The 27686-nt window shown below is 40.3% G+C and overlaps 1 protein-coding gene across 4 annotated transcripts in view; it reads left to right on the top strand.

Annotated features, from left to right (window-relative positions):
- DOCK7 (dedicator of cytokinesis 7) overlaps positions 1-27686 on the top strand; it is a 288307-nt gene that overhangs the window by 9951 nt on the left and 250670 nt on the right. For all 4 annotated transcript variants that reach the window (XR_002823979.1, XR_002823980.1, XM_004369004.2 and 1 more), the window contains exon 2: positions 16455-16560. Coding sequence is in view for 2 of the 4 variants with exons in the window: in XM_004369004.2 (XP_004369061.1) it covers positions 16455-16560 (106 nt within the window). In the remaining 2 variants the exon portion in view is untranslated. The remainder of the gene's footprint in view (positions 1-16454; positions 16561-27686) is intronic.

Genomic DNA, 27686 nt, shown 5'->3' with positions numbered 1-27686 from the left:
TCTTGGAGAATTCTGAGTATTAGAGATTTGAATTCCCTATCAGGTAGTTCTAGTGCATTTTTTTCCACTGGAAAGTCATCTGGTGTTTTATTTTGGATGCCTACTGGAACCCTCCTGTCCTGTTTTTGTAAATGTTTTGATCTTGTCTGCTGTCTTCGGGGCATTTAGTAGTTATTTTTCTCTTTTATTGATTGTAGATTTGTTTGTTTCATCCCTTTTTTTAAAAATTTGACTATGTCTGAGCAGGCGGGCTGAGTGTTCTTTGTTGTTTGCTCGTCTGTGGGCACAATATTTTTTGCCTCCTTCTCCAATTGGCAGGGTCAGTCACTCAGATATGGCACGGCAGGGCAGGTCTAGCTGAAGCGGAGTTACTGGGACGGGTTGTTTGTGGCACTTACTACAGCCACTAGGCTGGTCGGTAATCACTGCAGGGAAGGTTCCAGTAGGCCGTGCCTGTTCTGCTTGGTGGTGTGATGTTAAGCACACTGTGCAGGTAGGCAGGATTTAGCAGGGAGATTGTTATTTGTGGAGCTAAGATGAATATGGGAGAGAGAAGAGAGGAACAGGAGCCAAAAACATACAAACAAATGGGAATGCTAGGGGAGCTTGCTGTTGGAGTGGAGAGATGAGAGACTGTGAAATTGAGAAAAACAGAAAGGGGAAGAGAAAAAAAGAAAAGAATGAATAAATAAAAATCAGAAAGGTTAAAGAACCGCAAACTTCTCTGGGATCCCACCGGTGCAGCTATGAGGACTGGGGAAGTTGCTTTCAGGTGTTGCAGTACAGCCTGGCTAGAAGGCGTAGAGGTATACAACGCCAGGTATTTAGGAAACAGAAAGAGATGGAAGATATAGAGAGATGGGAAACTGAGTAATGAAGAAAGACAAAGAGGGAAAAAGAAGGAAAAAAAACCAATACAAATTAAGAAAAAAAATGAACAAGAAAAGCTCCAGGAAAAAAAAGAAAAAAAAAAAAAAAACCCAAAGAAGAAAGAAATGCCCTCAGGGATCCGTCTTCTTGTCTTTGCAAGCCGAGCGGGTAGTCCCCTTGCCACGCAGTACCGCCTGGCCAGAAAGGCTCCCCAGCTCATGAAAACGAAAAGAATCGAACAAACAATTCAAAACAAACAAACGAACAAAAGCCCTGGGGTCCCGCCAGCGTGGTAGCCCCGACTAGGAAGCGGCTCCACACTCGAACGGAGCTCCACAGCCCCTCAGGAAGAAGCAAAGATGGCACACGGAGCCAGGTATTTGAGTGAAAGGAGGTGGAGGTGGTGAGAGGTAAGGAAGAAATCAAAAGAAGTAGAAAAAAAAGCAACACCAGCAGCCCACAAATGGCACTCAGAGAGCCAGCTAGTGCGGGCTGGTGGAATCTAAGCAACCGGTATTTCTCGGACAGGAGACTGTGTCCGCGGGAAGCAGAGGGGGCCGAGTGTGGGTGAAGAAGGGTAGGGAGTGGGAAAGCATATATCACAAATTACTGGAGTTCTGCAGCCCCTCAGGAAGAAACAAAGATGGCGCACGGAGCCGGGTATTTGAGCGAAAGGAGGCGGAGGTGGTGAGAGGTAAGGAAGAAATCAAGAGAAGTGGAAAAAAGCAACACCAGCCGCCAACAAATGGCACTCAGAGAGCCGGCCCATTCTGGTGTGTGGAATCCAAGCAGCCGGTGTTTCCCGGACAAGAGATTGTGGCCGCAGGAAGCAGAGGAGGCAGAGTGGGGGTGAAGAAGGGTGGGGGGTAGGAAAGCGTGTATCACAAATTACTGGTTGTTTTGTCTCCCACTGGAAGCTCCGTGAAGCTGCTTTCTCGTACCCCCGTTGGTCTCTGATAGGAGTCCAAGATGGCAAATCCACGCTGCGTTGGCTGGTAGGGGACCTCTGCATGAATCTCTCCTCGCTCTCCATTCTCTGGCAGGTTTTTCACTCCGTTTGGTGCTTGGCTGAGTTCTTTATCCCTTCATTTGATGTTTTAGGGCTTCAGGATTATTGTTTTCTCTGTTCGGCTTAGTTTTTCGGATCTTTGCTTGGAGGGATAGCGTGGTGCTTCTGCCTAGAGTGCCATTTTGCCGGAAGTCTCCTCTCTCCAACCTTTTCACCAATTCTTACACTATCTTAGGCTGGGCTCTCTAGAGAAGCAAAACCCCAGTAAAGTGGATAAATATATACACATATAGAAAAAGATTTATATCAAGGAAATAGCTCGTGATTGTAGAAGCTGGAACACCCCAGGTCTGTGAGCCAGTATAGAGGCTTCTCTTGGTCCACGCAGCCACAGGGGCTGGTGAACCCAAGATTAGCAGGTCAGACAGCAGGGCTCTTGCTCACAGGCTGTGAAGATCGATGAATCCCAAGATGGGCAGGTAAGCTGCTAGCTCAAGTCCCAAGAACCAGAGGTCAGGCAAACCGGAGCCAGCTGCAGGATCCAGAGTGAGCAAAAGCCCATGAGTCTTGCCAGAAAGGCGACTAATATATTTGATGCAGGCCACACACCCAAGGAAACTCCTTTTCAACTTATTGGCTACTCCCAGCAGATCCCGTCATGGAGGTGATCACATTATATTAAATCTCATCACGGTAGTGATCATGTCTTCATATGACTGCCAGACTACATCATAAGTGTCAAACCACTGAAAATCATGGCCCAGCCAAGTTGATAGTTAACTTTAATGATCACAGTCCACACCTTATCAACTTGGCACCTGTAAACATCTCCTTAAACCATACATAATCTCTGAATAAAGGCAGTTATAAAGTCGTACTTGTGCCTAACATGATAAAACGAACACATGTACAACCGAATAATGCAAAAGCCCTGTTCACATCATATATTTTATAAATGAAAAAAACAAAAATATTTGATATGCACATGCAAGGCAGAAATACTCATAACAATTACAGTCCTTATTCCTGCAGCTGGTCATGTGGTCGTAAGTAGTATTTAGAGCTACCTTCTTCCACCACCCATTCTGTATTCCCTTTGTCCTCAGCATGCACGTCAACTGGTCGTGGTTCTTTGCCTGGTGGGGTGACCCAAACCTTCTTTCCTGAAAGTTTTGGGCCATTAGTAGTCATGTTGGAATTCGGTTGCTGTAGTTTTCCATTGACTTTAATCACAGGGCATGGTAGTAGTAAGAGATGTCGTAAGGGATCCCCTGCATTCCAGACATACTCTTCTTTACCTCCATTATGTAATATATATCCGATTTCCTCTTGGTAATCAGGATCAATCACACCAGCCAGTATGGTAACTCCTTTCTTTGCGTGTTGATCCAGAGGCATAAGGAACCCAGAGTGGCTAGGTGGCATTCTTAACTTCCAGTTCAGTGGAATCAGTGATGTGTCTCCAGGTGGGAGCATTCTTCCCTTTGGAACTAAGACCTCTAGGCATGCAGAGCATAAGGTTGTGGGGACAGGAAGCAAAAATCTCTCGAGTGGGTCATTAGGGGTAATACTGAGTGGTGCCACTCTCATTTCCACTCCTTGATTCCTTGACCCATAAATCCTGGCTATGGGCAAAACAGCACTGTATATTGAATGCTGGTTTAGAGTACATACAGCCTCCTGGAGAACATTGCCCCAACACTGCAATGTATTGCCATCTAGCTGGTGCAGTAATTGTGTCATTAGAAGGCCATCACATTGTTCTATCAAGCCAGCTGCTTCAGGATGATGGGAAACATGGTAAGAGCAGTGAATTCCATGAGTATGGGTCTGTTGCTGTACTTCATTTGCTGTCAAGTGACTCCTTTGATCTGATTTGTTGCTGTATAGGATACCATGACACTGGATAAAGCATTTTGTAAGTCCAAGTATGGTAGTTTTGGCAGAAGCATTGTGTGCAGGGAAGGCAAATACATATCCAGAGTAAGTGTCTATTCCAGTAAGAACAAAACACTGCTGTTTCCATGGTGGAAGTGGTCCAGTATAATTAACTTGCCATCAGGTTGTTGGCTGATCACCTTGAGAGATGGTGCCATATTGGGGACCCATTGTTGTTCCCTGCTGCTGACAGATTGGGCACTCAGCAGTGGCTGTAGCCAGGTCAGCCTTGGTGAATGGAAGTCTATGTTGCTGAGCCCGTGTATAACCTCCATCCCTGCCACCATGGCCACTTTCTTCATGAGTCCATTGAGCAATGACGGGAGTAGCTGGGGAAAGATGATGACTGGTTTCCATAGAACGCGTCATCCTATCCACTTGACTGTTAAAATTTACCTCTGGTGAGGTCACCCTTTGGTGAGCATTCACATGCAACACAAATATCTTCACTTTTTAGGCCCGTTCAGAGAGGTCTGTCCACATACTTTTTCCTCATACTTTCTTGCTCCAATTTTCCAATCATGTTCTTCCAAGTCCTTGACCATCCAGCCAAACCATTGGCCACAACCCACGAATCAGTATACAGTCCCACATCTGGCCATTTCTCCTTCCAAGCAAAATGAACAACCAGGTGCACTGCTCAAAGTTCTGCCCATTAGGAGGATTTTCCTTCACCACTGTCCTTCAGGGAGGTCCCAGAAAGGGGCTGTAGTGCTGCTGCTGTCAACTTTTGAGCAGTGCCTGCATATCGCACCATCTGTAAACCAGGCACGAGTTTTCTCTTCCTCAGTCAGCTGATCATAAGGAACTCCCCATGAGGCCATAGGTGCAGACTGGGAGATGGAAGATAGTGTGACAGGAATGGAGACCGTGGGTGTTTGGGCCACCTCCTTATGCAACTTGTACCTTCAGGTCCTTCTTGGGCCCGATCTTGTATATGTTACTTCCATTTAATGATGGAGTGCTGCTGTGCACATCCAACTTAATGGCTTTGTGGATCAGACAGCACCCAGTTCATGTTGGGTAGCTCAGGCCACATGGTGACTTGGCCCATGGTTAAGTGTTCAGTCTCTACAAAGGCTCAGTAACAAGCCAGAAGCTGTTTTTCAAAAGGAGAGTGGTTATCTACAGAGGATGGCAAGGCTTTGCTCCAAAATCCTAAGGGTCTGCGCTGTGATTCACCAATAGTGGCCTGCCAAAGACTCCAAACAGCATCTCTATCTGCCATTGCCACTTCAAGCACCATTGTATCAGCTGGATCATATGGCCCAAATGGCAGAGTGGCTTGCATGGCAGCCTGAACCTGTTACAGAGCTTTGTCTTGTTTTGGGCCCCACTCAAAATTAGCAGCTTTTCGAGTTACTTGATAAATAGGCTGGAGTAACACACCCAAATGAGGAATATGTTGCCTCCAAAATCCAAAGAGGCCCACTAGGTGTTATGCCTCCTTTTTGTTTGTAGGAAGGACCAGATGCAATAACTTATCCTTCACTTTACAGGGAATATCTCTACATGCCTCACACTACTGGACCCCTAGAAATTTCACTCAGGTGGAAGGTGCCTGAATTTTTGTGGGATTAATTTCCCACTCTCTGGCATACATACGTTTTACCAGTATGTCCAGAGTCACTGATACTTCTTCTTTATTGGGTGCAGTCAGCATAATGTCATCAATGTAATGGACCGGTGTGACGTCTTATGGAAGGGAAAGGCAATCAAGTTTCCTGCGGACTAAATTATGACATAGGGCTAGAGAGTTGATGTAGCCCTGAGGTAGGCAACTGAAGGTGTATTGCTGGCCTTGCAACCTGAAGGCAGACTACTTCTGGTGGTCCTTTGAAACAAGTATGGAGGAAAAGGCATTAGCCAGATCAATAGCTGCATACCGGGTACCAGGAGACATATTAATTTGCTCAGACAATGAAATCACATCTGGAACAGCAGCTGCAATTGGAGTCACCACCTGGTTAAGTTTTTGATAATCTTCTGTCATTCTCCAAGATCCATCTGTTTTTTGTACAGGTCAGATATGTGAGTTGAATGGGGATGTGGTGAGAATTGCCACCACTGTATCCTTCAAGTCCTTGATGGGGGCAGTAATCTCTGTAGTCCTTCCAGGAATGTGGTATTGCTTTTGGTTTACTACTTTCCTAGGTAGGGGCAGTTCTAATGGCTTCCTCTTGGCTTTTCCTACCATAATAGCCCTTACTGCATTTGTCAGGGATCCATTGTGGGGGTTCCACCAGTTGCTGAGTATATCTATTCCAATTATGCATTCTGGAACTGGGGAAATCACTGTAGAACGGGTTCAGGGACCCACTGGAGCTACTGTGAGAGGGACATTAGCTAAGACTTCATTAATAACCTGACCTCCATATGCCCCCTCTCAGACTGGTGGGCCACAGTGACGTTTTGGTTCTCCTGGAGTTTGTGTCAGTTCCAAGCCAGTATCCAGTAATCCCTGAAAAGTCTGGTTATTACTTTCTCCCCAGCGAACAAGTCATTTTTGTAAAAGGCCATAGATCCCTTTGGGGAAGGCTGGGAGAAAGATTAACAGTAAAAGTTTTGGGCAGTGTATTGGAGTCCTTCCTCAAAGGCACCCAGCCTCCCCTTCATTCAAAGGGTTGTGGGTCTTTAAACTTGCCCAAGTCTGGGAATTGATTGAGGGGCTGTGACTCTCTATTCTGGTTATTTGAGTTAGACTGCTGTTCACTTGACCTAGAATTCTTCTACTTGTAGAGATCAAGTAAATATTTAGTAGATTTCCCATCTGTTTCAGTCCTAGGAACACCATGACTAAGTAGCCAACACCGTAAGTCCATACAAGTCAGACTATTCAGATTACTGCTTTAACTCCACTATTATGGTAATCCTGCTCACCTTGTCTTTGGCAATTGAGTGCTGCCACTTGGCCCCTACCACCATGGTGTCCATTCAGCCCCATTGTAGTTAGGTGTCTTAATTCATTTAGGGCAGTTTTTACTGTCAAATCTGACTTACATAAAATAGCAATCACAACAGTCTTCAGGGATGCTGGGTTGGGGGGCTCTTTTCACAAATTTGTTCCCCAACATTGCGGTAAAAGGTGTCCCCTCGGGGCACTCTGTGTGTGGGTCTGTGGGTCTAACTTGATAAATCCATTCTAGCATGCCAAATTCCCTAAGCCTTTGGATACTTTCTTCTACAGTATACAAAGGCAGGTCTGGTGCTTCAACTTGATTTAGTGTAGGCCACCACATAATCCATGCTTCAGTGACCCAACCAAATAAACTATTAGATCCTTTCCTAACCTCTTGAGATGAAACACTAAATGAACAATCTGTGCTTAGTGGGCCCATATCAATAAACTCAGACAGTTCTATCTTTATCTTCCTTGCAGCATTACCCCATACCCTTAATAGGTATTTCCACACATATTCCCCAGGTTTCTGTTTGTACATATTAGAAAAGTCAAGTAGTTCTTTTGGAGTGGAGCATATCTCCTCCTGGGTCACACTTTGTACTTCACCTTTTGGAACTCGCTGGGACTTACCTCTAGTTATAGGTCTAAAATCAGTGGTGGGGATGTGTTTTGAGAACATTCAGCATTATCTTGTAAGGCATCTGCCTTAGGTGATGCCCCAGACAATGACTGAGACAAAGGCTCTGTAGACAAGGCTGGGTTAATCTCATTAGAGGAGAGTAGAGAGGCTCATGGTTTTACTGGGGAGGGTGGCTTAGTAGACAATGGAGTAGTCTCTTCAGATGGGAGTGAGAGGGCCGGTTCTGTTGGCAGGAGTGATTCAACGGAATTTAGGGGCTCAGTGTCTCCAGCTTCCTGATTATCTGTCCATATGTTCCCATCCCAAGTTTTGGGATCCCATTTTTTCCCAATCACTGCCCTCACTTTAACTTTAGATGCCTCTTGAAGTTGGCGATTGAGTTGGCATTGTAATTCATCCACTCTTATAATAAGACTGTGGGTTTGGTTTTTGGCAATATCAGCTCTGTTACTAGAAGAAATAAGCCTTTCTTTCATGGCATGAGTGGAAACTTTGAGATCGTTTATGCGACACTTGAGCTTTGACTCCGAAGCCCTGAATTCATCTCTTTTTTTCACTGCTTTGTTTAAGCGAAAGTAGGACCAACTAACCAGCTTCCTTATATTTCTCATTATGACAAATTGTAGAAAGTACCATGCAATCACCCAGTGCCTCACCTTTCACCAATACCTGATCTGTTGGTGGTGCTATTTTGTGTATTTCTATTGCCACCTCATGCCATGGATTAGCAGTGGCTTATTTACTACTGGAAGCAGAGTCATCAGCATCTTTTAGACTAACCAGATTTGAGAACCAATTTAGAAAACTCATCCTTACAATTTTGTTTCTCTAGAACCACTCTCAGCACCAAATGTCTTAGGCTGGGTTCTCTATAGAAGCAAAACCAGAAAAGCATATGTCATGGATTGAATTATGGCCCCCCCAAAATGTGTGTATCAATTTGGCTAGGCCATGATTTCCAGTATTGTGTGGCTGTCCTTCATTTTGTGATGATAATTTTATGTTAAAGAGGATTAGGGTGGGATTGTGACACCCTTACCCAGGTTACATCTCTGATCCAGTGTAAAGTGAGTTTCCCTGGGGTGCGGCCTGCACCACCATTTATCTCTCAAGAGTTAAAAAGGGAAGGGAAGTGAGCAGAGAGGGGGGACCTCATACCACCAAGAAAGCAGTGCCAGAAGCAGAGCACATCCTTTGGACCTGAGGTTCCTGCGCTGAGATGCTCCCAGACCAAGGGAAGACTGATGACAAAGACCTTTTTCCAGAGCTGAGAAGAGAAAGGCTTCCCCTGGAGCTGATGCTTTGACTTTGGACTTGTAGCCTACTAGACTGTGAGAGAATAAATTTCTGTTTGTAAAGCCATCCACTTGTGGTATTTCTGTTACAGCAGCATTAGATGACTAAGACAGCATATAAATATATATATAGAGATTTATATCAAGGAAATGGCTCATATGATTGTAGAGGCTGGAACATCCCAAATCCACAGATAGAAGCTTCTCCTGATTCACGTTGCCACAGGGGCTGGTGAACCCAAGGTTGGTAGGTCAGATAGCTCTTGCTCAGAAGTTGTGAAGATTGACGAATCCCAAGGTCGGCAGGCAAGATGACAGGTAAGCTGCTAGCTCAGGTTCCAAGAACTGGAGTTCAGACGAACAGGAGCCAGCTGCAGGATCCGGAGCAAGCAAAAGCCTACGAGTCTTGCCAGAAAGTCCACTTATATGTTTGATGCAGACCATACCCTTGAGGAAACTCCCTTTCAACTGGTTGGCTACTCACACCAGATCCCCATCGTGGAGGTGATCACATTATATCAAGTCTCATCATGGAAGTGATCACAACATCATCTGACTGCCAGATTACATCATGACTGTCAAACCACTGAGAATCATGGCCCAGCCAAGTTGACATGTAACCTTATTAATAACAGGCACCAACCTTCCCTCCCACGGCATTCTCTGCTTCTCTCCTAGGACACACAGAACTCACAGATAATACTCACAATTATGGGGTTTATTAGGGAAGTATCAGGTTACAATTCAGTAACCTGTTACTTTAATTCAGGATTCTGTTACTTCAATTCAGGACTCAGGATACAATTTTTTGGTCAGAAGAGCTTCTTCTCTGTTGTTGCTGCAGGCAGGTCTCTCTCTGGCCCTCGGCCCGTAGGCTCCTTGGCTCCTTGGTCCAGCCTCTGCCCTACTTGGGTAAGTGTTAAAAAGCTCTTTAGCTCCACTGATAAGTGCCCAGAAGAACCGCATTCTGCCGGTAAGCTTTGGCCCAAAGGCTATCAGCTCTCTAGCCCTGTGGGTCGGCAAGTCTAGCCCTGCTGACAAGTGCACTGAGGCACACCCCTCCGCCAGCAAGCCTCGTGCCTGAAGGCACTCAGCTGTCTCGCTCCGTGGGTTGAGAAGCCCACTGCACTGTCTCCTGCCCGTCTTCTGGTTCTGCTGTCTCTGCTGCCACTACTTCTTGCCGTCTTCAGTGTTACAGCTCTCTTTCTGTCTCCTGGGTCCAGGTGGTTCCCAGTGCAGGGATCCCAGGTCCAATGACGCGCTCTGCTCCCATCTCTGCTTCTTGGTGGTGGTGGTGAGGTTCCGCCCCTTTCCTGCTTCTGAAATGACTCATTTTAAGCCTAGTGGGAAGACTGACCAATCCCCTAATTAGGGTCCCATATACCTTATTTGCATGTTCTGACCCCCACAAGGGTGCCATGCACCTTATTTGCATTATTAGCAAGCTGTCCAATCCCCTTGGTGAGCCAAAAGCACCTTATTTGCATAATCCTACCCAATCAATTGGTTAGTTAGAAGACCATGGCAAGAAAGGCCATATAAAAGCTATCCATCTTAACTGCAAAACCATACCAGTCTTGTTTTTTAAAACAACATTATTGAAGTTTAATTTATATACTGTAAAATTCACTTAAGTGTACAATTCAGTGATATTTAATAAATTTATAGAATTATGAAACTATCACCCTTTATCCGGTTTTAGAGTATTTCCATCATCACAGAAAGATCTCTTGTGCCAGTTTGCGGTCAGTCCCTGCTTTTACCACAAACCTCACGCAACCACTAATCTATTTTGTTTCTGTATATCTGACCAGACTAATTGCCACTGAGTCGATTCTGACTCATGGTGAGATCCTCTGTGTCAGAATAGAAGTGTGCTCCGTATGGTTTTAAATGGCTAATTTTTCAGAAGTAGATCACCAGGCCTTTTGTCTGAGGTTCCGCAGGGTAGGTTCAAATGCCAGCCTTTCAGTTAGTAACTGAGCCTGTTAACCATTTTCAGCACCCAGGGACTCTTTCTCTGTGTATAGATTTGTCTTTTCTGAACATTTTATATGAGTGGAATTATATACTATGTGGTCTTTTTGTGTCTGGTTTCTTTTAGCTCCTTGTTTTTGAGATTCATTCATGTTGTAGCACATATCGGTACTTGTTGCTTTTTATTGCTAAGATTCTGTTGTATTGGATATACCACATTTTGTTTATCCATTTGCCAGTTAATGGACACTTGGGTTGTTTCCAGTTTTTGGCTGTTATGAATAATGTTGCAATGAACATTTGCATAGGAGTCTTTGCGTGGACATGTGTTTTCATTTCTCTAGGGTAGATTCCTAGGAATGGAATGGGTGGGTTGTATGGTAAGTTTATGTTGAACTTTTTAAGAAACTGCCAAACTTTTGCTAACTGGCTATACCGTAACATTTGTAACAGCAATGTATAAGGGTTCCGGTTTCTCCACGTCTTTGTCAGTACTTGTTGTCCTCTTTTTGATTATAGACTTTTTAGTGAGCGTGAAGTGATATTTCATGTGGTTTTGATTTGTATTTCCCTAATGTCTAACGATGTTGAGCATCTTTTCATTTGCCTTCCATATATGTTCTTTGGTGAAATACCTATTAAAATATTTTGTTCATTTTAAAATTGGAGGTTTTTTTTTGAGCTGTAAGAGTTCTTTATATGCTCTGGATGGAAGTCCTTTATCAGCTATATGATGTACAAATATTTTCTCCGTTTGACTTGTCTTTTCGTTTTCTTAATGGTGGTGTCTTTTCGTTTTCTTAATGGTGTCTTTTGAAGTGCAAAAGTTTAAAATTTTTATGAAGTCATCATTTTTTTTCTCTCATAGATCACAGTTTTGATGTTGTATTTAAGACCTCTTTGCTTAATCCATGGAGCTCTGGTGGTGCAGTGGTTAAGAGCTCAGGCTGCTAACCAAAAGGTTGGCAGTTTGAATCCACCAGGCACTCCTTGGAAACCCTATGGGACAGTTCTGCTTTGTCCTATAGGGTTGCTATGAGTTGGAATTGAGTCTATGGCAATGGGTTTGGTTTTGGTGATTTTTCCTGTGGTATTAACTTGTTACAAACTGTCTTCTGTTTTTTTGTATAAAATGGAAGTTAGATGTAAAGGCTTGATTTGATTCAGATTAAATGTTTTTGGCACAAGTACTTAGAATGTGATGTAATGTTGCTTTCTTTTAATCTATTATTTTCTTTATTCTCTCTGTCTTTAATACAAGTTATTCATGATGGTATAACTCTGATTCAACTGATCAGTCATCAGTCTTGAACTTGGATAGTCATAGCACTGGAGCATCAGCTGTTCTTGTTCCTTTTTCTTTCAGGGGTTTTTAGCTAGCCCTTTTTTGCCTTGGCCTTGTTATATTTTCCTACCCTTTTCTTCTTCCCTGACTTCTATCTTAGATATAAATAGTACCAGTTGCAAGAGATCTTACTCTTTTATTTGACATATTACATTACAACTATTTTTTTGTCTTTGGAGGAGTATCTCAACCAAACTCTTTTTAGTCTAAACTGTACTCGTCTTTGTGCAGACTCTACTCTGATCACCTGAAGAATGACTAGAGATGAGAGTGGCCCAGCTTGACCCTATCATCCTTGTGTCATTCTGGAAAACATGGCCATCTGAAAGTAGGAGAGGGTTAGTGGAAAGATTCAGTATAGTCTAATTTTCTCTTAGACTATAGATTAGACTCGTAGGTTCTTTGCTGGTTATTTCCAACATCCTATGGTGAATGACCTAAGTTAGTGCTTTATTTTGTGAGAACTGTAATGCATGTTGACTGTAATACATTACGGGGAAGGAGCTTGAGGAAATGGAGAAAGTTGATAAAGAAATAAAAAGGTCAAATATTGGATGATGTTCTTTTGGGAGGGGAAGATGATGTTTTATTGTAATTTGGGGGCATAAGTAGCTGCAGAATTTTCGACCTACTCTTTCTACTTTGTGGTTAATATTAATAGATTATTAGAAATAAAAAAAGACTTCTTTGTATGGCTATACTGTATGAATTATCATGAGAAGGAAAATTGTTATTGGTTAAAGAACTTTAATTGGTATTAGGAACTATATTTATTCATCATGTTTCTTATCTTGCATACTTTGGACCATGCTATGGTTAAGAGATATTGTTTTTTATTAGGAAAATTTCTTCACTACTATTGCATGAAATCTTTTCTTAACAGAAGGTCTCAATGTAAATACACCTCTGTCTGGGTTCCAGATATTTTTATTATTATTATAGCTCAGTTTGGAAATGGTTCTTGTTGTATTATCACACCTAATTTTCAAATTCTCTTATTGATTTTCTTTTTTTTGGAGGGGGAGATTATATAATTAGAATTAAGGCAGGTATTTGTAACATGGAAATTATTTTTTGTATGTCTGTTATTTAACAAAAGATTGTTTCCTTTTGAAGTAACCATATTTCATTTAAGTTTCATATTTTAACATCTTCTGAAATTAGGGTATGTCTTCCAATTAATTGATGATGTAATGATTAATTGGCAAAGTTTTTATTTCTTAGCTGTGTGTGGAATAATGGCATGTCTTAACAATTAATGACATCTTGAATGTGATGAAATACAGCACTTTACAATGCAGATTACTCATGGTTTAGCCTCAGTAATACTTAGTGCTGAGGTTGGTAGACTGAGTAAACACTGAAGTAGGTAGACAGAGATTATTTGTTCTATGTCTCTTTCTCTTATTTTAAGGCTTGTTAATATTCTCATTTCAGTCTTGATGGAAGGATCACGATATGACGGCCTTTAAACAAAACATCATGATGAATACTCACGTATAGGCTTCATGAAAAGGCCTAACAGAAGTCCTAAACCAAAGTTGCTATCTTTTCACCCCCAAGGTTTTACACAATATGCCCCTTGCCCTCTCTTTTCTCTGTATTCTCTTTCTCAAAGATTTCATTCCCTCACTAGCTTTCAACTTTAGCTTCTAATTGTTTTTTTGATGCTCTTCTCTTCTTCCCTTGTCTATTCCAATTTAGTCTTTTAAAATACAAATATGATCTTACATACCTCAAAAAACAAAAAAAACCAATTGTTGTCAAGTTGATTCCGACTCATGTTGCAGAGTAGACCTGAGCTCCATACGGTTTTCAAATGGCTGTGATCTCTCAGAAGTAGATCACCAGGCCTGTCTTCCAGGGCACTTCTGGGTGGGCTTGATCCAGCAACCTTTCAAATAGTAGCCGAGTGCCAAACCATTTATGCCATCCAGAGCTCCCCAAGTCATCTATTAAAAAAGTTGAGCTAATTTAGTATTTTGACCCTTAAAGTTATGAATGATAAGTCTTATCTTTGTATCAGAATTGAGATGTTGACACATAACACTGCTCAGTAAATGTGTGTGGAATGACTGAATGTGAAAGAAGGAAGGAAATATGGAAGGGAAGAAGGAGGGGAAAAGATTACATCCTAAATCTGGATAGTTTTTGGAAAATGAGGTTATATTGAGACTCAGCTGGAAATTCTAATGGGGACCAATCTATTCAGGGCTCTGAATTCATCCTTTAGCTTCAGAACACTCCAGAGCAAAACAATTATCAAGTTGGCCCAGAAACTAGGCCGTTAGGTCTACATCACTGTATGTGCAGTGGAACAATAGGAAGAAAGTAGGATTTATTTTTTGGAAAAGAGTGAAAGAACAGAAAGCAAGTTTTATAAAATAAGGAAGTGGCCCATTGATAATCATTGAATAAGGGTTATATATGAACATCAGGAAGATAATTGCACAAAACTTATGGATAGTGGTCTTTATTTTGTGTTCTTGAATTATACTTTTTCTATAGTAAAAATATTACTAATAGAATGGGGGAAGTTATTTAGTAAGTGGATTTAGGACTGACTGAATATTTTGCTTTATAGTTTTGTGAAATCTGAGGAATATAGAGATTGAACTATAAATTCATTTAAATATCTGAAATATTTTTGTTTTAGAAATGCTGTTTATGTGAATTTGTAATACTAGTATGCCTCCAGGGGTCAACAACCAGCTTGAAATCTTGGGACTTCTAAATTCTAATCTTGATTCAAATAAAGATATATTTGTTGAGTTATGCTATGGTAATGCCTTTATGATTTACTTCATTTGTCAGTAATGTCAGTAATACTGTATATTTTATACGGACAAATATTCATGTGTTTTAAGTGACATATGCCAAGTGTTTTTGGGAAAACAAAGATAAATAAAACCACTGCCTCTTTTTATATAGAACATACATGAAACGTGGAAAAAATACCTATAAAGGAGGAAAATGCAACTTCAGCTATGATAAATGCTATAAGAGCTCTAAAGAGGGGGTGGTGGTGGTATTAGTTTTAGCTGTAGTGAGCCAAGAAGTTTGTGTGGTGCAGTGAGCCGAGATGAAAAATGGGCCCATGCAGGGCTGTAGCTCTCAGTGAGATCACGTTTTCTTTACTTATGCACTAATTAAGACAAAGACAAACTGGGCAAGATTCATCATGAGGTTGGTCTCCCTCAGTCCCTCATCTCAGGGTGAGTTGACACAGGAAACCTCCTCTACACACGTATGGCCCCCAGATACATTGTAGACGAAAGACAAAGTGTTATATACCTCAGAGTACATGGGAAAAGAGAAAGCGGGGTTGAGAAGAAGGGGCCTTTGTTCAGCTGTACTTGGTCTGACCATTCTCTTACTATCCTGTTACCAAGAAGGTGTTGTTCAAATTCAAACAACATAGCAATCCTGTGACCAGGGTCCCTGACCAGAAAGAACATTTCCTTCTCCTCTAGCTATACGATTAATTTTGTAAGCCTCCGTTTCCTGATTAATGATATAGCAGGTTAAAAGTCACCAGGAGAAACTGCCTCCCTAGGGTGCATACTTAGTACAATTAAGTAGCTGTGGCAGAGGTGGATTACTTGAGCGCGTAGTTTTCACCCCATCTTTGTTTTCACCACAAAGATGGGGTGAAAACCATGAGAAACTGTTCACTACAGATTAGTAAGTAAGCACAAGTAAGCCTGTGTTTACCTCACATATTGCTAATCTGCCCCTGAGTTACGGAGACAGTGGGAGTGAAACTCATGCTGGGGCTCATATGGTTGTCTTGGAATTTGAATTTTACCGTTAAAACTAGTTAAGACCTGGATTGGTGGACGTGGGAAAGAAATAGCATTTTAGGAAGCCATTTACAGTTCATTGACAGGAATTTGGAAAAGGACATTTAAGACTGGAAAGGTAGAATAGGATCAGATAATGGAAAGCCATTAATGTCAGAGTAAAATGACACTTTTTATTAGTTGAGTAAAAGTAAGGAATAGTTTTCTAGATCATGAATGAGGAACTTGTAATATTAAAAAGGAAAAAAAGAATTATTTCTTCCTAATTACTGTCATGTTTATCTGTTTATAAAGTATTTTAGAAGTAATTTTATGTCTTTAAAATATATAAATTTTAATATATACATCTTGTTATAGTTTCCAGCTCTATTATAGGCCAAAGTATGTTCTCTGAAAAGCCATGTTCAAAAAAAAAAAAAAACAAATGTAAGTTGGTTGTCACTCTTGTACTATACATCAGGATTATAAAGATGTTCTGTAATTATAAACTTAGAAAAGTATATAATAAAATATTTTATTAGTTCATCGCTTTAGTTGCTGTGCTGAGATTTTATTGTTCTTTGAATGAAACTTTAGTATACTTAGCTTCTCCCATTTAAACTAGTTTTATTTTTTTTAACTTTTTACAGCTTTTTTTTTAAAATTTAAATAATGCATTTGCTTTCTTTGTTATAGAACTGTGGCAGCTGAAGTTAGGAAGCAGATCTCTGGACAATATAGTGGTTCTCCCCAGTTGCTCAAAAACCTCAACATTGTCAGCAATATATCCCATCACACCACAGTAAGTAACATATTTAAAATACATCTTAGTCTTAGTGCTGCTATAACAAAAATGCCACAAGTGGATGGCTTTAAAGAACAGAAATTTATTCTCTCACGGTGTAGAAGGCTAGAAGTCCAAATTCAGAGTGTGACTTTAGGAGGAGGTCCTTCTTTGTTTAGCTTCTAAACAAAAAAAAACCAAAAGCAAACCCGTTGCCGTCAAGTCGATTCCGACTCATAGTAATCCTATAGGACAGAGTAGAACTGCCCCATAACGTTTCCAAGGAGCTGCTGGTGGATTTGAACTGCCGACCTTTTGGTTAGCAGCCGAACGCTTAACCACTGTGCCACCAGGGCTCCTGTCTAGCTTCTAGTAGCTGGAAATTATTGGAGTTCCTGCGCTTGTAGATTCATTTACCTCTTATCATTAGATAGGGTTCTGTCTTCCCCCATTGGAAACCTTGGTAGTGTAGTGGTTAAGAGCTACGGCTGCTAACCAAAAGGTCGGCAGTTCGAATCCACCAGCCACTCCTTGGAAACCCTATGGGGCAGGTCTACTCTGTCCTATAGGGTCGGTATGAGTTGGAATTGACTCGATGGCAGTGGGTTTGATTTGGGTTGGTTAGGTCTTCCCGCATTTGTGCTCACTTGTCTCTTTGCCTAATCTGTTCTTTTTTATATCTCAAAAGTGATTACCTTTAAGACCCACCGTATACTGATAAGACCTCATTAACATAAAGAAAACCATATTCCCAAATGGGATTATACATCCACAGGTATAGGAGTTAGGAGTCCAACACATATATTTTGGGGATACAATTCAATCCATAACTTATGGTATGTTTTTGTTAATTATTGCTAGTATTTTGTTGAGAATTATTTTTCTATATTCATAAGAAATATTTGTCTGTGGTTTTCTTTTCTTGTAATGTCTTTGTCTGGTTTTGGTAATAGGGTAGTGCGGCCTTGTAGAGTATGTTAAGAGGTGTTCCCTTTTTTTTTGGGAAGAGTTTGAACAGCATTATTGTTTATTCTTCTTAAAGTATTTGGTAATATTCACTAGTGAAGCCATCTGGTCCTCACCTTTTCTTTTTTGGGGAGATTTTTGGTTACTGAGTCAGTCTTTTTACTATAGTCTGTTGAGATTTTGTGTTCTTTTTTTTTTTTTAAATAATATTTTATTGTGTTTCAGGTAAATGTTTACCCAGCACATTAGGTTGCCCTTTAACAATTTTTATCAAATTGTTCATGTCATTGGTTACAATTTTTACAATATGTCAGCATTCTCATTATTTCCACTCTGTTTGTTCTTTTTCCATTGATCCAGCTTCCCTTCCCCTTGCTTTCTCATCTTTGCTTTTGGATAAATGTTGACCGTTTGGTTTCATGTAGCTAATTGTTTAAAGGAGCACCTTACTCACGGGTGATATTGTTTATTTTATAAGCCAGTCTGTTATTTGGCTGAAAGGCGACCTACTGAAATAGATTCAAATCCATGTTCAAAGGTTATCTTAGAGTGATAGTAGAATATTCTGTGTGTCAGGTCTAGTTTATAGTGTTGTTTGAGTCCTCTGTTTCCTTATTTATTTTCTGTCTAGATGTTCTATCCATTATTGAAAGTTGGTATTGAAGTCCCCAACTATTATTGTAGAACTGTCTATTTCTTCAGTTTTGCCAGTGTTTGTTTCATATATTTTGGGGCTCTCTTGTTTGGTCAGTGTATGTTTATAATTGTTGTATCTTCTTAATGAGCTGACCTTTTTATGAGTATAAAATATAGTCTTTTATCTTTTGTAATAATTTTTGACTTAAAATTTCTTTTATCTGAGAATATATAACCTCCCTAGCTCTCTTTTAAGGAACGCTGGTGGCACAGTTGTTAAAGTGATCAACTGCTAACCAAAAGGTCGCCAGTTCAAAACCACCAGTGGCTCTGTGGGAGACAAATGTGGCAGTCTGCTTCTGTAGAGATTTACAGTCTTGGAAACCCTTTTGGGTTGTTATGAGTCGGAATCAGCTCAATGGCAGTGGGGTTTTTGGTTTTGGTTTAGCTCTCTTTTGGTTACTATTTGCATATAATATCTTTTTATATATCCTTTCACTTTTAACCTGTTTGTGCCTTCTGGTCTAAAGTGCATCTCTTCTAAGCAGTATATAATTGGATAATTAAAAAAAAAAGTCTGTTCTGCCAGTCTCTGTCTTTTAATTGGTAAGGCTAATCCATTTACATTTAAAATAATTACTGGTAATGAGGAACTTACATTGTGCTATTTATTTTATGCATGTCTTACATCTTTTGTTCCTTCAATACTGATTTCTTTTTTTTATATTTATTTTTTATTTTATTGTTGTACTTTAAGTGAAAGTTTACAATTCAAGTTAGTTTCTCATACAAAAATTTGTACATACATTGTTATGTGACCCTAGTTGCTCTCCCTATACTGGAATAACACACTCCTCCTTTCCACCCCTGATTTCCCATGTCCATTAAAACAGCTCCTGACCTTCTCCGCCTTCTCATCTCACCTTCGGACAGGAGCTGCCTATTTAGTCTCATGTATCTACTTGAGCTAAGAAGCACACTCTTCATGAGTATCATTTTATATCCCATTTCCAGTCTAATCTTTGTCCGAAGAATTGGCCTCGGGAATAGTTTTAGTTCTGGGTTGACAGAGAGTCTGGGGGCCGTGCTTTCTGGGATTCCTCCAGTCTCCGTCAGACTATTAAGTCTGGTCTTTTTACTACAATTTGAGTTCTGCACCCCGCTTTTCTGCTGCTTCATCAGGGACTCTCTGTTGTATTCCCTGTCAGGGCAGTCATTGGCGGTAGCTGGGCACCATCTAGTTCTGGTCTCAGGCTGATGGAAGTCTCTGGTTTATGTGGCCCTTTCTGTCTCTTGGGCTAATACTTTCCTTGTGTCTTTGGTATTCTTCATACTCCTTTACTCCAGGTAAGTTGGGACCAACTGATGCATTTTAGGTGGCTACTTGCTAGCTTTTAAGATCCCAGTCATTCACTCATCAAAGTAGCATGCAGAACATTTTCTTAATAAAGTGTGTTGTGCCAGTTGACCTAGATGTCCCCTGAACGCATGGTCCCCAGACTCCCACCCCTGCTACTCTGTCCCTCGAAGTGTTGGGTTGTATTCAGGAAACTTCTTAGCTTTGGTTTACTCCAGTTGTGCTGAGTTCCCCTGTAGTGTGCGCTGTCCTTCCCTTCACCTAAGATAATTCTTGTCTACTATCTAGTTAGTGAATACCCCTCTGCCTCCCTCCCCACCCTCATAACCGTCAAAGAATGTTTTCTTCTGTGTTTAAACCTTTTCTTGAGTTCTTGTAATAGTGGTCTTTTACAATATTTGCCCTTTTGCGCCTGACTAAATTCACTGAGCATAATGCCTTCCAGATTCCTCCATGATATAAGATGTTTCATGGATTCATCATTGTTCTTTATTGATGCGTAGTTTTCCATTGTGTGACTGTACCATAAATTGTTTATCCATTTGTCCATTGATGAGCACCTAGGTTGTTTCCATCTTTTTGCTGTCGCGAACAGTGCTGCATTGAAAATGGGTGTTCATAGATCTATTCGTGTGACGGCTCGTTTATCCCTAGATATATTCCAAGGAGCAGGATTGCTGGATTGTATGGTACTTCTATTTGTAGCGTTTTAAGAGAGTGCTAAATCAATTTCCAAAGTGGTTGTACAATTTTATATTCCCCATAGCAGTGTATAAGTGTTCCAGTCTCTCCACAACCTCTTCAACATTTATTATTTTGTGTTTTTTGGATTAATGCTAGCCTTGTTTGGGTGAAATGGTATCTCATTGTAGTTTTGATTTGCATTTCTCTAATAGCTAATGATCGTGAGCGTTTCTTCATGTGTCTGTTAGCTGCCTTAATGTCTTCTTTGGCAAAGTGCCTGTTCATATCCTTTGCCCATTTTTTAATTGGGTTATTTGTCTTTTTGTTGTTGAGGTTTTACAGTGTCTTGTAGATTTTAGAGATTAGATGCTGATGGGATTTGTTATAGCCAAAACTTTTTTCCCAGGCTGTAGATTGTCTTTTGACTCTTTTGGTGAAGTCTTTTGAGGAGCATAAGTGTTTGAGTTTTAGGAGCTCCCAGTTATCTAGTTTCTCTACTTGTGTTTGTGCATTGTTAGTAATGTTTTGTATTGTGTTTATGCTATGTGTTAGGGCTCCTAGCATTGTCCCTACTTTTTCTTCCATGATCTTTATTGTTTTCAAATTTATATTTATGTCTTTGATCCATTCTGAGTTAGTTTTTGTGCATGGTGTGAGGTATGGGTGTTGTTTCAGTTTTTTGCAGATGAATATCCAGTTATGCCAGCACCATTTGTTAAAGAGACTGTCTTTTCTCCAATTAACGGACTTTGGGCCTTTGTCAAATACCAGCTGCTCATAGGTGGAAGAATTTATGTCTGGATTCTCAATTCTATTCCATTGGTCTATATATCTATTATTGTACCAGTACCAGGCTGTTTTACCTACCATGGCGGTATAATAGATTCTAAAATCAGGTAATGTGAGGTCTCCCACTTTGTTCTTCTTCAGTAATGCTTTACCTGTCCGGGGCCTTTTCCTTTCCATATAAAGTTGGTGATTTGTTTCTCCATCTCATTAAAAAATGCCGTTGAAATTTGGATCGGGATTGCGTTGTATCTGTAGATGGCTTTGGGTAGAATTGACATTTTCACAATGTTGAATCTTCTGTCCATGAGCAAGGTATGTTTTTCCACTTATGCAGGTGTTTTTTTGTTTTTTGCAGTAGTGTCTTGTAGTTTTCTTGTGTGTTGTTCACAGTTTCTTTGTTCCACTTAATTTTCTGTGCTGAGTCATTTTTCTTTATGTATTTTCTTTACATCTTTTTCATTGTTGTTGATTTTGTGTTTGCTGAGTCTTTATATTTTTCTAGTTTTTTATTTTGACTTGTAGGATTGTTTGTTTCCTTTGTGGTTACCTTAATATTTATCCCTGTTTTTCTAAGTTTATACCGGTCTTTTATTCCTTTATATTGCCTTGACTTCCTCTCCATGTGAAAAATCTATGTCTACAGTTTTTAAGTCCCTCTTTTTTTTGTTTTAATATTGTCATCTTTTACATATTGACATCTGTTTCCCTATTTTCATGTTTTAGCTTTGATTTACTTTTGTGACTTCCCTATTTTGGTTAATATCTGGTTGCTCTGTCCTGTGTTCTAGTCTTGGGTTGTTATGTGATGTTACAGATTTTCTAACCGGACGACTCCCTTTAGTATTTCTTGTAGTTATGGTTTGGTTTTTGCAAATTCCCTAAACTTCTATTTATCTGGAAATTCCCCAATTTTGCCATCATATTTGAGAGACAGTTTTGCTGGATATATAATTCTTGGCTGGCAGTTTTTTTTCCTTCAAGGCTTTATATATGTCATCCTGTTGCCTTCTTGCCTGCATGGTTTTTGGTGAGTAGTCCGAGCTTATTCTTCTTGACTCTCCTTTGTAGATGACTTTTCGTTTAACCCTAGCCGCTCTTAAAATTCTCTCTTTATCTTTGGTTGTGGCAAGTTTGATTATAATATGTCTTGGTGACTTTCTTTTGGGAGCTACCTTATGTGGGGTTTGATGAGCATCTTGGATAGATATCTTGTCACCTTTTCAATATCAGGGAAGTTTTCTGCCAACAAAACTTCAATAATTCTCTCTGTTTTTCTGTTAACCCTCCCATTCTGGTACTCCCGTCACTCATAGGTTATTCCTCTTGACAGACTCCCATATAATTCTTAGGGTTTCTTCATTTTTTAAAAGCCTTTTATCCTGTTTTTCCTCAAATAAGTTGGTGTCAGGTGCTTATCTTCAGTCTCACTAATTCTGACTTCATTGCCTCAATTCAGCTCCTATGACTTTCTATTGAGTTGTCGAATTCTGAAATTTTAGTGTTAATCTTCTGGATTTCTGAGTACAGTCTCTCTGTGGATTCTTGCTGCCTGTTAAATTTGTCATTATACTCTTCTCTAATGTTTTTAATTTTCTCTATTGCATGTTCTGCGTTTTGTTTAATTTCCTTCCTAATTTCTTGAAGGTTCTGTATATTAATCTTTTGTATTCTGCCTCTGGTAATTCCCAGAAATTTTCCTCCTCTGGAAAATTTCTATATTCTTTATTTTGGGAGCTTGCTGAAGCCATCATGGATTGCCTCTTTATGTGATTTGATATTGACTGTTGTCTCTTAGCCATCAATAAGTTATTATATTTATTTATTTTATGTTTGCTTATTGTGTCTTAGCTTCTTGTTTTGTTTTGATATGCCCAAATAGGCTGCTTGTATGAGCTAGTTTGATTATTGGCACCTTTGAAGCTTTAATATCCTGTCACCAGGTGGTTAGATCTCTTACTAGATATGTGAGCTCAGGAGTCTGCCCACTCCTGTAGGGATTCAGCTCAGGTGCCCAGGTAGATAGCGACCAAGTGTGTGGTGTAGGCTCTCACTTACAGTCCTAGACAGGCATGGGTGATTGGTGTAGGCACAGGCATCTGGCTGCAGCAGGGGGACACAGTCTGAGCAAGGCAGGGGGCTGATGGCTACCTCTGAGTGTCCAGGAGGAATGCGTGTCCCTGTTCCCTGGAGCGTGTAGGTGGGTGGGTTTTGCAGCCGGACTATGAGCACATAATGCTGTTAGCCATAAGGACTGGGAGACACCTGTTATTCATGGGCCCCTCTCGTAGGTGGCTAGGTAGTGTGGGTGGAGCTACCAGCCTTCAGGCCCCTGATGTGGGTAGGTGAAGACCCTGCTTAATGGGCAGAGGAGTGTCAGATGTCAAGAACCTGCCACTTCACAGCTGAAACAGTTGAAGTTAGAGTTCTGATATATACCCTGTTGTACTGTTGTAATGAGGGCCTGCGCTGTTGAGATGGGCCCACACAAGTCTATGCAGGGGGAAAGGCCCTCAAAGGCTGTGGATCCCTTATTCTGTGCCTAGCAAAGGAGCTGTGCCTTCCCTGGGTTCCAGGCTTAGGGGAGTCAGCAGTTTATTTTTTCCCGTTTGTTAATTTGTTTACTCTCCAAGGCAGGGAGAATGGCTCCGGGCGTGTGATGGATTCTACTTTCTGCCCAGGGGACTTGTCAGTTGCTGAAGCTGGTCTGGGACCCAGTGCAGAGCAGGGAGCGGGGAGGTGAATGGGAGAGCGGTTTTTTCCTAAAGGGGGTGTTTTAGATCTGCGTGGTAAGCAGTACGCAAGGACTTACCTTTCACTGATGTGGGCTGTTTCTCACTGGTTCTGGGTGGCTGTGTAGACTCTCTGGCGCTAGGTCTCGCCTGGTGTGGAAAATTCACCTCCTGAGCGCCACTTGCCTGTCTCACTGCTCACCCGTGAGCTGCTCAGGCCTGAAGGGCTCAGGCTGTCGCCGGGTCAAGTCTGGCAACTCCTCGCTGCTTCTGAACTGTCTCTCCCTCCACCTGCCACTCAGTCTGGGTCCTTAACTCTGCTTTTGATGTTCAGGGCTCCCAGGTTGCCATATATAATCGAATAACTCGTTTTGTCAGGTCTTAGTTGTAAGAAGGTCCACTGGAAGCGTCTGACTACTCCGCCATCTTGGCCCTGCCCCCTGTAGTTTTCATTGTATAGGTCTTTTTTGTCTCTAGTTAGATTTATTCCTAAGTGTTTTATCTTCTTGGGGGCTATTGTAAATGGTATTGATATGGTGATTTCCTTTTGGAAGTTCTCATTGTTGATGTAAAGGAATCCAATTGATTTTTGTTTGTTCGTCTTGTATCCTGATACTTTGCCGAAATCTTCTGTTAGTTTCAGTAGTTTTCTTGTGGATTCTTTGGGGTTTTCTGTGTATAAGATCATATCATCTGCAAATAGAGATATTTTGACTTCTTCTCTACTGATTTGGATGCCCTTTATTTCTTTTCCTAGCCTATTTGCTCTTGCTAGGACCTCCAGCATATTGTCGAATAAGAGTGGTGATAAAGTGCATCCTTGTCTGGTACCCGTTCTAAAGGGGAATGCTTTCAGACTGTCTCCATTTAGGATGATGTTGGCTGTTGGCTTTGTATAAATGCCCTTAATTATGTTGAGGAATTTCCCTTCTATTCCTATTTTGTTGAGAGCTTTTTTTTATCATGAATGGGTGTTGGACTTTGTCAAATGCCTTTTCTGCATCAGTTGATAAGATTATGTGTTTCTTGTCTTTTGTTTTATTAATGTGATGGATTACATTATTGTTTTTCTAATGTTGAACCATCCCTGCATACCTGGTATAAATCCCACTTGATCATAGTGAATTATTTTTTTGATATGTTGCTGAATTCTTTTGGCTAGAATTTTGTTGAGTTTTGCATCAATGTTCATGAGGGATATTGTTCTGTAGTTTTCTTTTTTTTTGTGGTATGTTTACCTGGTTTTGGTATCAGGGTTATGCTGACTTCATAGAATGAGTTTGGGAGTATTCCTTCCTTTTCTATGTTCTGAAATACATTTAGTAGTAGTGGTGTTAACTCTTCTTTGTAACTTTGGTAGAATTCTCCAGTGAAACTGTCTGGGCCAGGGCTTTTTTTTGTTGAGAGTTTTTAAATTATCTTTTCAGTCTTTTCTTTTGTTATGAGTTTATTTAGTTGTTCTACCTCTGTTTGTGTTAGTTTAGGTAGGTAATGTTTGTCTCGAAATTTGTCCATTTCCTCTAGGTTTTCAAATTTGTTAGAGGACAGTTTTTCATAGTATTCTGTTACGATTCTTTTAATTTGAGTTTGGTCGGTTGTGATATTGCCTATCTCATTTCTTCTTCAGGTTATTTACTTCCTCTCCTGTTGTTTTCTTTTGTTGGTTTGGCCAGTGGTTTATTAATTTTGTTGATCTTTTCAAATAACCAGCTTTTGTTCTTGTTAACTCCTTCGTTTTTTTTTCTATTCTGTATATCATTTAATTCTGCTCTAATTCTTATTATTTGTTTTCTTCTGGCACCCAAAGGATTATTTTGCTGCTCTTTTTCTACTTGTTCTAGTTGTAGGGTAATGTTTTGATTTCAATACTGTTTTCTTTTGTGTTTGATTAATTTTTTTTAGTGTACTATTTTGAGTCCCTCTGATATCTTTTAGAGTCTGCTTCTGTAAAGATTTGCATCCTTGGAAATCCTATAGGGCAGTTCTAGTCTGTCCTATTGGTCACTATGAGTCCAAATCAACTTGATTGCAATGGGTTTTGGTATGTTTTTTAGTTATTTTCTTAGTGGTTACTATGGATATTACAGTTAACATTCTAAATTTATAACACTATAGTTTGATTAAAGTCATATGACATATTCCATTGGGGAAATGTGCTGCAAAAGACCATTTTAAAGTGTTAAAAAGCAAAGATGTCACCCTTAGGTCTAAGTTCCGCCGACCCAAGCCATGGTATTTTTAATAGCGTCATGTGCATGTGAAAGGTGGACAATGAATAAGGAAGATCAAAGAAGAATTGATGCCTTTCAGTTATGGTGTTGGCTAGATTCTTGAATATACAATGGACTGCCAGAAGAAGGAACAAATTTATATTGGAAGAAGTACAGCCGGAATGCTCCTTAGAAGCAAGGATGGTGAGACTTCATCTCATGTATTTTGGACATGTTACAGGAGAGAACAGTCCCTGAAGAAGGACGTGATGCTTGGTAACGTAGAGGGGCAGGGAAAAAAAGGAAGACCCTCAATGCGATGGATTGACACAGTGGCTTCAACAATGGGCTCAAATATAGCAATGATTGTAAGGATGCTGGAGGACTGGGCAGTGTCTCCTACTGTTGTACATTGGGTCACTATGAGTTAGAACTGACTGAACGACACTGAACAACCACAACAGCAGTTTCGTTCATAACAGCTTAGTTCCAATAGCATACATTAACTACTCCTAACCAACTCTGCTTCCCCCACTTTATGTTCTTATTTTCACAAATTGCATTTTTATACATTGTGTGGTTTTAACACAGGTTTATAATTATTGTTTTATGTATCTGTCTTTCAAATCATATGGGAAACCAAAACAGAAGCTAGATGCCAAAAATACAAACCTACTGGCTTTTATATTTACATATGTATTTACCTTTATTATTGATCTTTATTTCTTTGTATTTCTTCAAGTTACTGTCTAGTGTCCTTTTGTTTCAGCCTGAAGGATTCCCTTTAGCATTTCTTGTAGGGCAGATCTACTAGTGATGAACTCTCTTAGCTTTTATTTACCTGGGAATGTTTTAATTTCTTCTCCATATTTTAAGGATAGTTTTGCGGGATATGGAATTTTTGGTTGATGTTTTTTTTCAACATTTTAAGTATATCATCTCACTGTGATTCCATTCCTTTTCACCTCTAGGGTTTCTGAGAGAAATCAGCTGTTAATCTTATTGAGGATCCCTTGTATATGACTAGTTGCTTCCGCTTTCAAGATTCTGTCTTTGGTTTTTGACTGTTAAATTAAAATATGTCTTGATGTGGATCTCTTTGAGTTCATCTTACTTAGAATGTGTTGAGCTTCCTGGATGTGTAGATTCATGTCTTTCATGCTGCCATCAGCACTGTATGAGAGTTCTCATTGTTTCATGTCTTTATCTGTATCTGCTGTGGACGATGTATATTTAGTTTTATCTGTTCAGCGTGTAGGTGTATTTTATTGTGGGTTTGTTTTCTATGTCTCTGCTTTCTTTTTTTTTAAAAAGTTAATCATTTTAATTTGAAGTATTGTAGATTTTCATGCAGTTGTAAGAAATAACAGAGAGCTTGTGTTCCCTTTACTCAGTTTGTTACATTGGTAACCTTCTGCTAACTGTATTTCACTGTCACAACCAGGAACGTTGACACAGTTAAGAAGCAGAATAGTTCTGTCACCACAAACATCCCTTATCGTTCCCTTTTATAGCAGTATCCACTTCCTTCCTGCCCACCCTCCACACCCATCCTGGTCCTTAACCTCTGTTAATTGTTGTTGGGTGTCATTGAGTTGATTCCGACTCACAGTGACTCCCTGTGATAGAGTAGAACTGCCCCATACGATTTTCCTGGATATAATTCTTTTTTTTTTTTTTTAATTGTACTTTAGTTGAAGGTATACAGAATAAAATAGTTTCTCATTAAACGGTCAGTACACGTATTATTTTATGACATTGGTTAACAACCCT

This window comes from Trichechus manatus, unplaced genomic scaffold, assembly GCF_000243295.1.
Source record: "Trichechus manatus latirostris isolate Lorelei unplaced genomic scaffold, TriManLat1.0 scaffold00003, whole genome shotgun sequence".
NCBI classification, from domain to species: Eukaryota; Metazoa; Chordata; class Mammalia; order Sirenia; family Trichechidae; genus Trichechus; species Trichechus manatus.
The sequence above is the reverse complement of the archived record's forward strand: the minus strand, read 5'-3'. Positions and strand labels throughout refer to the sequence as shown.